We start from the raw sequence: 12,144 nt of genomic DNA on the forward strand, positions 1-12,144 counted from the left end.
AGAGGGTTGCGTAATAGCAGTATATATACACACACACTGCATTTTATGTTACATCCTCACTATGATTGTCAGAATTATTTCTATGAAGACAACTCATGGTATTACAATATGGAGATCTTTTCTCTTAGAGCTGTTAAAAATTTTAATTATGTACCGCAGTGAAAGAAGTTTAGTTGTGGAGGTGCTAGAAAATTTTACAGGTACATCTTATCGTTCACCTATAATGAATGAACTTTATATTAATTGTATAATTTGAATCGTTTGGAGCAGATTTTTTAGAAATGTTCGAGGAAATGTCGATACAGCGTGTTCAATGCGCTATGTGGGTTCATGAAGAGTATACAAGGCGCTTATCAATCGCTGGCAACATGAATCCCTGATTATAAAATTCTTCTTCAGGAACGACGGATACCCCTGGTTTCTTAACTTTAGAGTTACAGAAAGAAATATCATAGTTTGTATAATACAAGTGGGCTCGCAGCAAAATCTTTATAACAGCCTGAGGTGTAATATAAAGTAACTGCAAGAGAATGACAAAGAATGGTAACAATGTAAGAATATTAAAAATACGAAACTGTGCGAATCTACTGTTGAAAAAGCATAAAGAATATACAAAAGCTGTAAAAATATAGAGCAATAAAAATACTAGAATACAAATTTGTAAGAAAGTAAACCTTATTGGTACTAACACAAAAGTTTATTAAGAGTATATAGTTCTGAGAGTATTGATGTAATAATAGAAAAGGTATAAGAATAGGTAAAGGTGTAAGGTAGAAAAGGTATTAAGAATATGAAAGCTGTAAGAATATTAAGAATATAAAAGTTTAGAGTATTGCTGTATGAAGACGAGAGAGAAGATGAAATACGAAAAATACAAAAGCTACATAAGTATTAAGAATACAAATACTATATGTATATTAAAAATACAAAACCTATAAGATTATTAGGAATACAAAACCTGTAAGATTATTAGGAATACAAGTGCTGTACGTACAGTAAGAATATAAAGCCTATAAGAATATTAAGAAAACAAAAGGTTACCAGAATATTACGCTTTATGGATACTAAGAGCACAAAACGTGTATGACATTCAATTATTACAACACTTAAAACAGTAAAGTTGTTAATAATAGACAGCTGTAAGAGTAATCATAATGTAAAACGTAAAAGAGTATCAAACACACAAGAGCTTTTAACAATATGCACTGTAGGAACGTTCAGAATACAAAACTTGAAAGGGTATTAAAAGCACTATAGCTTGTAAGAGTATGTAGCTCTAAAAGTGTTCAGAATACAAAAGCTAAAAGAGCACTAAGATAAATACTTTAAGAATGTTATGCATAAAAATATCAAAGATTTAAAAATTCAAAAGCTTGTAAGAGTAGTTTATATAACTGTAAGACTATGTCTGTAAGAACAAAGCTCTATAAGGGCATTTCTGTGTGGTATACATCTGTAATATACAAAAGCTGTAAAAGCATTAAGAGTACAAACTCCAAGTGTATTAAGAACATATAAGATGTAGTAGTATACATCTGTAAAATTATTCAGAACAAAAAAATCTATATATGTTTTTATAGGAAGCAGAAAGATTCGGTGTAGGAAAACTTGGTGTAAGAAAATTCGGTGCAAAAAAACATTTGGGAAAACTCAGTGTGGGGAATATTAGGTGTAAAGAAAGATTCGTTGTAGCAGGCCGTAGGACCCATTAGAAACTTGAACTTTGAGGATAGAGGAGCGTTTTCTGTACACCGAGTTTTCTTACACCGAATCTTCCTAGACCCAGCTTTGCAGCTGTGTACATTTTTACCGTATTTTATTCCTAATATTATGGCAAATCTCTTCTTTTACAGTTTTGATATTCTGCTATTCATACATCTGTATTGTTAATCCTTTTACAGGTACATGCTCCTATAAACATTCATATTTTTTTCAGTGTTCTCACAAGATTTATATTATAAAAACGGGTCTATGAAAATTCGGTGTAAGAAAACACAGTGTAAACGGATTAACAATACAATGTATAAGAAGCAGAATATCAAAGATGTAAAAGAAGAGAGCTGCCATAATATAAGGAATAAAATACGGTAAAAGTGTATTCAGCTGCAAAGACGACCCGCTTGGGAGAGTAATACTCCCGGAAGTACGTTTTTTCGCGCGCTACTCTAGCCAGCTGTTTTACGCGCTATCCTAGCCAGTTGTTTTAAGTTGGTCACAAAATTTATATCATGAAGTACAAGGGGAACAAAACGAGCCCTATATCATGGAGTACAAGGGCATAAGTACCGGTACTACAACTACTTATCTGCACAAAAATAAATAAATCACTTTTTTAAGTATTATTTTCATATTATTTTAATTTAATAAGTGTTATAAAAATGTAAAAAATGTAAAAAAAAAAACTTTCCTCGGGCCGGTTTTGAACTCGCGCCAAAAGAGGCTTTTATTACTAGCATATAGCACTCGATCACGAAGGCCGACAGCAACACGCGTTTGATTTTTGCTATTTTAATGCAACGTGGCAAGAAGTGGATAACGCCAAGCAATCAGAACTGTGTTTCTCATTTCTACTTCCGGGAGCATTACTCTCCCGAGCTAGTCCTGCTGCAAAGCTATTATTAATACAAAAGTAGTGAGTATATAAAGCTGTAAGAGTACTAAAAGTAAAAAATATAACAGTATTAAGAATAAAAAAAACATTAAGTGTATGCAGTCGTAAAAGCATTAACAAACTGCATTAATAATATAAAAGTATACAATTGTAAAACTAAATAAAGTTATAAAAGAATACAATTATGAAAGGATACAATAGTAGTATCATGAATACTAAAACAGTAAGAACGTAAGACTGTAGGAGTATTAAAAATATAAAAGCTGTAACAGAATTAAGCTTACAAAATCTGTAAATCTATACTGATAACAAAAATATACGAGTATTAAGAATAAAAAAAAACTGAAAATTTTGAGCTGTGAGAGTAAAAAAAATAAATAGAAAAGCTAACAGGTATAAAAGAGTTAAGAATATACAGTACAGGAAAGTGTTAAGAATGCAAAAATTTACAAAGTGTAAGTGTATTAGCTATATAAAGGTTGAAATAGTACCGAGGGTTTTAAGAATTCAAAACTGTAAGATTATTAAGAAATAAGTGCATGTAGCGGTAAGTATACCAAGAATAAAAAAAGCTCTACAAGCGTCAGAATACAAAACAACTAAAACTATAGACACGTAAGAGCTAACAATACAAAAGCCTTTTATAAGTTTACAGATTTAGAATATTAAAAATATACAGTTGTAGGAGTTTTAGGAATAGTAAATCTATAAGAGTACTGAGAATATAGAATTTGTAAGAGTACTAAGGATACAAAAGCTATAACAATATTAAGGAAATAATATTGCTAAGAGTATTTACTTGTAAGAGTATTACAATACCAATGATAGTATTAGTCCAGTTATAAGAGTGTTAAGAATACAGAAGTTGTGGGGGTATTAGAAATCCAAAAACTATTAGAATATTAAGAATGTTAAAAAAAACTATACATATATAAACATGTAAGAATATACAGCATTATGAGTATTGAGAATACAAAATAAATAAGAATATAGAACTGAGTTTTTAAAATACAAAAGCTGGTAGGGCATTAACTCTTTCCAACCCGAATTTTTGTGTGTGATGGAAAAACATATATTCACAGTATTTCCTGTTGCAATGATGCCAGGTCCTAGATCCTCTGTTTCGCTTCACCGCGAGTAAGTAGAGGTACCAACTTATGAGATTGACCCAAGCGAAGAGTGTAATGACTACATGAGGAAACTGCATGAATTATTATTTGATTTATGATTATAAAAAAATTAGTGATTCCAAATGTTATCAACGCGCTGAACGCAACAGCAACATCAAAATACAATTACTTTTAGAATATTAAGGATACAAAAGGTATGAGAATGTAAAGATACTAAGAGTACTGACGTGTAAGAGTGTAGAAGCTATACAGCCGTAAGAGTTTTAAGAATTCGAAAGCTCTAAGAATATATAGAATAGAAAAAAAAAACTGTAACCATATTAAAATTATGAGCTTGTAAAAGTACACATCAGTAATAGCATATGGAATATGAAAGGTTGTAGGAGTATGTATAAGAATATTTCAAAATGAAAGCTGAAAGAGTACCGAGCTAGTAGTATATATCTATAGAAGTATTACGATTGCAAATTCTGAAAAAAAAAAATAAATAAGAATTTAAAAAGTAATGAAAACACAAAATCTGTAAAAGTACACATCTGCAAAAAAAAAAAAAAAACATTAAGAATATAAAAGCTGTAAGAGTATTAAGTAAAGAAAATTTAGAAAAATTATACAGCTGAGAGTATTTTAAATACAGACGTTGTAAGTGTAAATGAATACAAGTATAAGAATATTAAGAACTGAGAAGCCATAAGTGCATACAGCTGTGAGAATGTTAATAGAAAATTTGTCAGTGTTAAGAACACAAATTTAAGCTATATGAATATATATCTGGAAGAGTATGAAGCATACGAGGACCGTAAGGATATTAAAGAATACAAACCACTTACGTGGTATGTATTAAGTAATATGAAGTACTACAATTTTGAAAGAATCTGACTCTGCTGTAGTTTTTTGAATAATGCGACTGATTGACGGTTAAATGGAATATGGGATATTAAATGCGTCTTAATATACAAATACCTGATTTACGTATTGAAGTGTAAACTTACTATTGTCCAGGGATTCAAAACATTCGTCCACAGAATCTTCAATGAACTGCCTAACTTCTCTGTCACTAATTCCTTGCAGCATTACACGGGAGACCACAGATTTTTCTGGCATTCCACTGTCATCTAACTGGAGAACAAAGAAAGTTGAAATATTATTTTACCAATCCACAATACGTCAAAAATATTTTCAGAACATTTCTTTAGATTCTTTTCAGTTTTTGAACATCAAAGATATATGCAGGATGTCTCAAAAGTCCTCTGACATAGAGTAACTCTGTTATTATCAGAAGTTACAACAAAATGTAAGAGGGGAAACCGTCTCCAAATATGATGTTTTCAATCTAAAGTGAAGGAACTTATCAAATTGGACTAGCCATTTGGGTTGCACACTCTTTATGTGCCCAATGTTATATAAAAATGCAACATTGCCATTTACCTGGACCCACAAGGTAAGTGAATGAAGTTACTATTTGAAATGTGGGCTGGTCATCAACATGTTAGCATAAAAAACAGTCACTCTACGTTGTGGATCCAGGTAAATGGCAAAGTTGCATTTTTATTTAATATTGGGCGCATAAAGAGTGTACAGCCCAAAGGCTCGTCTGATTTAAAAAAAATCCTTCACTTTAGATTGAAAACATTATATTTGGAGACGGTTTCCCCTCTTACAGTTTGTTCTAACTCTGGTAATAACAGAGTTGGCCTATGTCAGAGGACTTTTGAGACACCCTATATGATAGATGGAGCTATAAGTGCTCACCAGATTTCCCGCACCAAATGCGGGACCATTTTAATAAAGAATTTTAAATACAATCAGCGAAATATTTGAGAAGGGGCAAAGATAACAAGGATGTTGGTCATAAGCACGAAATATACATATCAAATCACATATCAAATCATCAACTGTCACTTAATAGTATGGTATGGTAAACTTATGTTACGGGATCCACTTTTTAAAGTAAGATCCGCACCACTACTCCAATGCTTATCCGAAGCTAGCACCTCCATCGAGAATCGAATATTGAGCCACTTACACAGAAAGTACGCGCATTACCCTCTTACACGAAAGGGGTCACGTCTTTTCGTATTGTAGGGAGAGATTGAGGAACTTCTATAAGATCAAAAGATAATCTTGGTAGACATTTTATTAATGAGGAATGGAAAGTTAAACTATTTTCTCTTCGTATTGATCTAAATGTGACTCTTCAGAAAAAAAAAGTATGAAAAATCTCTTTACTCCCCAGAATACAGCGGATGTATTCAGGAAAAAAAAAATGCTCTTGATAAATAATATCGGCAACAGTGTGAAAAAGACGAAGATTTTCCTGCTAAGTTTTTGCGAAATTTAAGTACACATGGTAATAGGATGCTTTGTGAGATGTAGACCCACAGCTTAACGCGGTATTCAAACCATATAAGCTTCCACCAGGAATCGAACCATGCCGAAACGCGTTTCTAACTTTGAAATAGGGGCCGTGTTGGTACAGTGGTAGAGCTTTCTCCTCTGGTGCTTAGGTTCCCTGGTTCGATCCCAGCTCGCGTTAAGTGAGCTTCGTGGTGGAAAAACACTCTATGGTTGGGTTTCTTCCGGGTTTTGCCATTTCTTCCCACTTTTTCCATTCCACCATTCATTCATTCTCATCATCACAGTCTTCTTTACCCTACGCGACATAACGGTGGGGCGTAATGATTGCAATTTCATTTCTGAGTTTAGAATGGAATCTTTCCGAAGCCTTTTCACGTGAACTTAGCAGGACCACTTTATTTTTCGATTTTTTTTCGAATTTGAGACCGGTACAAACGAAAATTTTTACGGTACAAACGCAGTACAAACGTAAGGTATGCAAATATTTATAATTTTCAAAAGTGGTCCTGCTAAGTTCCCACTCGTTTATATTTAATATTATTTACATTAAATTAAATTATTAATTATCAAAATTATTATATAAAGGGTGCATGAAAAGTCTGGGGCCATAGCCTAATTCAGTTACAGACAAATAATACGAAATAAAATGAAAGAGAAAAATTGTTGGAAATAGGCGATTCCCAATCTAAAACAGTGTAATTTTTCTATTACACCATTCGCTTTTGCGCCCCACTGTTAAGGTGTCTTATGTTAAATAATAATAAAAAAAAAAAGTATCGTTGCCAGGTGCACTGGCCGTTCAATTGGTACCTCACCATACCAATACTACATCATTATTGGGAAACGTAATTGAAGTATTCCAGGTATCGTCATATAACAATGTGCAAGTTCCCCGTGCCATTTTTGCATACCTTTACGTTCCGTTTGAACGGTGCTGAACTAGCAATGTTGCTTTGTCATTTAAGATACGGTGCGAGTATAAAGCCCAAACGGCTGATGCAACTGGGAAAATTCCACCATTTTAGACTGAAAAATAAAGTATTTCCAACGACTTTATTCTCTTTCCATTTTTTCCTATCTTTACTCATATCGAAGTTAGCCTCGGACTTTTGATGCACCCTGTATAAGAAAATTTAATTTTCGCTAAGTAAGGAGCATTTAAATAGATTTGAAGGAGGAATCAGTAAACTCAGACTATTAAAATTTCACATCATCTCAAAGAAAGGATAAAGATAATTCTCCACCGTGGCGTACCCAAGGAGGTTTTTCGGGGTTTAATGCCCCCTTGAGCAAGGTATTATAAAAAATAAGCATTTACTATATATTAAAAAATGAAATCTTTCTGTTTAACGTCCCATGATTATGATCTTTAGGCTAAGGGAGACGATGATTAAGGCAAGTGAATGATGATGGAAGAATTGGTACGGACGGACACGATGTTGTCCACCACAAGCTTACTTGGGCGGGGATCGAACCATGGACCTCATGCAACAAAAATAAGATCTCCATCACTGAACCACCGTGCCCCACACTATACAGGGTGCCTCCAAAGTCCCCTGACATAGGGTAGCTCTGTTATTACCAGAGTTACAACAATATGTAAGAGAGGAAGACGTCTCCAGATATGATGTTTTCAATCTAAGCTGAAGGAATTTTTAAATCGGACGAGCAGTTTAGGCTGTGCGCTTTTTATACGCCCAATGTTAAATGAAAATGCAACGTTGCCATTTATCTCGTCCCATAACATACGTGAATGAGGCTACCGTCTTCTACGCTAACGTGTCGATGGCCAGCCCTCATTTCAAACATGTCCCCATTCACTTTATCTTGTAGCTCCAGGTAAATGACAACGTTGCATTTTTACTTAACATTGGGCGCATAAAGAATATGCAGCCTAAACGGCTCGTCCGACTTAAAAAGTCCCTTCTCTTTAGATTGAAAACATCATATTTGGAGACGATTTTCCCTCTTACATTTTGTTGTAACTCTGATAATAACAGAGTTAGCCTATGCCAGGGGACTTTTGAGACGCCCTGTATATTAAAATATGTATCGAAACTCCTAAAGTTATAAGAAGTAAAGAGCTTGAACTCTCTTGAACTTCTGCGTACGCCACTGATTCGCTATATAAATCAATGGCATAAAACAACCACGGCACAGATAGTCGACATCGTTACAAGTCCGCGAATAATACATTTTAAAATTCGCTGTATTAAAGAACTAAAATTGCTGTGTACATACCATTTAAATCAATACCAAACCATCATATATTTGTCCTTGTTGTATGAGCTTCCGATTTTGCCGCATTTCCGGTTCTTTTGTCGTATAAAATCAGATAAGCATGTAAACGTAACAAACACGCATCAAAAGTCAGGCATCCATTTATGTGTAAAGTTTAACATGGAAACAAATGGATCAACGAAGAGACGACGTTTTATATAAAGACTGTATATAAAATTTGGCTAGTTTCTTTATCACAGACTGTAAAATGAGTATTCGTGCTTTCTTTTTCTCGTATGCAGGCCTAATATTCAGCTGAAAAGTTTTCTGTCAACGGTTCGTGAGTTGTATCAACGGCCTACAGTACGTTTCTAAAATAACGTCTTCCAGAGTCAGGAGATATTCCTAATATTTACCAGGTAGCATTTCCTTAAGGGCCTTCACTACAGCGAAATTAAACTACCGCTAATTTTAGAGTTTTCTGGAATTTCTTCAAAACAAATAAAAAATATTCGAAAAGCAGGAATGTAGTGAACTAGACAATACGATTTTGCATGCGATATCTTCACCACAATTCACCTATTTGCTTTTGGTATGCCGCCATTTACAGAACCCGCAAAAAATGCTAAATCTATCTACAGTTGCAAATCAAAAGCAGATAGATGAGTGGTGATAACGGTATCACATGCAAAATCGTATTATCTAGTTCACTACGTTTCTGCTTTTCGAACATTTTTATTTGTTTTGAAGATATTAGAGAAAAACTCTAAAATTAGCGGTAGTTTAATTTCGCTGTAGTGAAGATCCTTAATAGTCTACTTATCTAAGTAACTAACTAGTTCTATGCCTTATGAAACCTGCAGGTTCAATAATGCCACGTTGACAAAAGCTCTCCACTGGCTTCTATCCTTACTCAACTGGATCTAGTTGCTACTTTCTTTTCCTATTTCTGCGAGGTCCATAATATTAACCTCTCATCTGCGCCTAGGTCTTCCTAATCGTCGTTTCCTGATTGGATTTCCAGTTAAAACTTTGAAAGCGTTCCTACTTTCTTCCATTCTGGCTACACGATCTGTCTACTTGAGCCTCCTAGACTTGATGACCCTAACAAGGTTTGGTAAACTATATAAATTAAGCAGTTCCTCATTGTGAAGTTTTCGCCATACTCCATTCCCGTTCCTCTTAGGTCTGAATATTCGTCTCAGGATTTTATTCTAAAATACTTTTAGTCAGCGTTCTTCTCTCAGAGTAAGCGACAATGTTTCGTAATCATACAGCACAACAAGCATGATTATATATTGTATTATATAATATATAATATATTTTATTATATATTATATAATATATACATTTTATTATATATTTGATATATTTTAAGCTTCAAATTCTTTAACAGAATTCACATCGACAGAAGATACCCTACTTATCTACACATTAGAACACGAAGAGTGGGTCTTAAGTGTGAATTACTTGATATATTATAATTTTCTTCCTAATGAGACGGTAATTATCTTCAGGCGAATATATGTAACGAGGACTTCATGTTTTGAAATGAACTATAACTTACCCAGGAGAATCTAAGATTCTGAAGATTCCATTACGTGCGTTGGTGTTTTTGTAATTTATCTCTCAATATTATGTTAAAGCTTATTCTGCTTAAATTTGTTGTTTATTTAAATAAAAATACTTCATTTCAAATTATTTTAAGTTTAATATTAATTTTGATTTTAGTTTACTTCAAGCTTTTTGTTCGGAAATTAAACCTGTAAAAACACAATAGAACTAGATACTAATTGATTTAGTTAAGATAAATACAGGGAAGGGTGAAATAGGCTAATCAGACAGTATTGAGAATTAGGGAAGTTTTGCTTCAGGGAGGAACGGAAAACTCTCTACTGTGTGTGTGTGCGTGTCAAACTCAGGGCGCCAATTGCCTCTTCATCCCTACATGATGCCATGGTGCATGCGCCAGTTTTCAAGTTAAATAGGGGGTGTAGAAAAGGTTTTGGAATACACTTGCATAGTATTTTAAAGATCAAGGAGATATGGAGAATCTGTATAGATTGTGAATGTCAACTAAACGACAAGTTTAGTAACTAAATGACAAGTTTTACAAGTTCGCTGGATTAAATTTTGACGATTATTTATAAGAAAAACATGAACTTATTTTTTCTGCTAAGTTTTCACTGTTAAGCCTTGTAGTTATCTTTCAGTGCAATTTTTGTCACACAAGAACGCACAGAGTAAGAGAGAAAAAAAATTATAGACTTAGTGAGAAGACATAAAGAGAAGGAGGGATCAAATTTGTTAGTAAAACATTAGCATTCGTACACACACTCCCGCAGGCACGTAGCCAAGGGGTGGGTCCGGGGGATCCGGACCCCCCCTTCGGAACCAGAAATGTAAAAAATTAAGGAAGGATGAAACAATAAGAAACGAGAAAAAGAAGAATCAGCGTTAAAAATATAAAGCTACAGCAAGCGTATGGTTACTCTTTCTTATGAGGAGTTTTGTATAGAGGAAACTATGTGTGTGGGGGGGGGGGATCAAGTTGAAAATGAATATTATTGTAACGGGGCATTCCAAATTGCATCTAGCTCCTTGCTAATCCTATGGACAACAAATGATGATCGAGAAACCGGTTCGATCAGATAGACTCTAAGAAAAACGTAAGAAACTCGGAATATTATATCTTTTTCAATACTTTTTTTCTTAAATTCTTTTACTCGAGATTCTATATTCTTTTACTCGAGAGATAGTTCGTTATTGAAATACTTACTAACATATCCTCATTTTATTGCCCTAACAAACCAATATACGTGTTGCCACTAAAATAGTTTAGATTGATCGAGCCCCTGGTGTGTAACCAGAGTATTTCATGTTATCCCCCCGCCCCAGCATTACGAAATCCTGGCTAAACGAACCAATATATGTTTACAGTAAAATAGTTCAGAATGATCGCGCCCCTGGCGTGATAACAGCAATATTTCGTCACGGACCCTTCCTATTACGAAATCCTGGCTACGTGCCTGACTCCCGTTATGTATAGGTTAACGACGTTTCGTCGTCTTCGAGTCACATGGATCTTCCGGGTCACTCCGTGTCATGGGTCTGACCAGGTCAGTCTGGGTGATAGATCTGTTCAAATCAAACCGGGTCACTGGTTTGTCCAGATCAGATCGAATACCCGGATCTGGTGGGTCAGATAGATACATTACACACTCTTATCCTGCTTTCGAGTCACAGGTCACTAAGTTCGTAACACATTCATCGCTGAAAGGGAAACGGTGATTATGTTAATGTATAAAATGATGGATTGAAGAAAGTGGAAGAAAACGGGAGAACCCCAAGAAAACATAAGCATATGATGTTTCTTCACAACAAAGACCGTCTTGGGCGCGGGCTAAATCGAACCAGAGACCACACACCAGAGACAAGCGCTCTACGTAGAGCCACGCGGCCCCACATAAAAGCCCGAGTAGCGTTTCGATTCCCGCTTAAACAGTAGATTCTGTATTGTATCATACCTTTGGTGCTGAATTACTAATACTATGATTTTATTTAGCAGAATATAAAGCTAAAGGTTTAAATGCTAAAGGTTCCGTACTGCTTAAATTACATGCCATGCATTTCGTCTTCTAAAGTAATAATAATAATAATGTAAATAAACTCACCTTGGTTGCTAAGATTGTGTTAATGCGAGAAAATAAACATCTAGTCTGATTCCTTAATATCGTAGTTCATTTATTACTACTAACTCTTATAATTTTAACTTATGTGGTTCGGATTCCACGTTAATCAGTAGGCCCACGTCTCATATAGACT

General features: G+C 34.4%; 1 protein-coding gene across 1 annotated transcript in view; it reads right to left on the minus strand.

Annotated features, from left to right (window-relative positions):
- The window catches only part of LOC145685589 (uncharacterized), a 108,004-nt gene that overhangs the window by 6,596 nt on the left and 89,264 nt on the right, over positions 1–12,144 (minus strand). Inside the window, exon 6 of the mRNA XM_081757976.1 lies at positions 4,734–4,860. Within this exon, the coding sequence (XP_081614102.1) occupies positions 4,734–4,860 (127 nt within the window). The remainder of the gene's footprint in view (positions 1–4,733; positions 4,861–12,144) is intronic.

The sequence above is a fragment of the Thermobia domestica genome, chromosome 5 (genome assembly GCF_964235325.1).
Source record: "Thermobia domestica chromosome 5, izTheDome1.hap1.1, whole genome shotgun sequence".
NCBI classification, from domain to species: Eukaryota; Metazoa; Arthropoda; class Insecta; order Zygentoma; family Lepismatidae; genus Thermobia; species Thermobia domestica.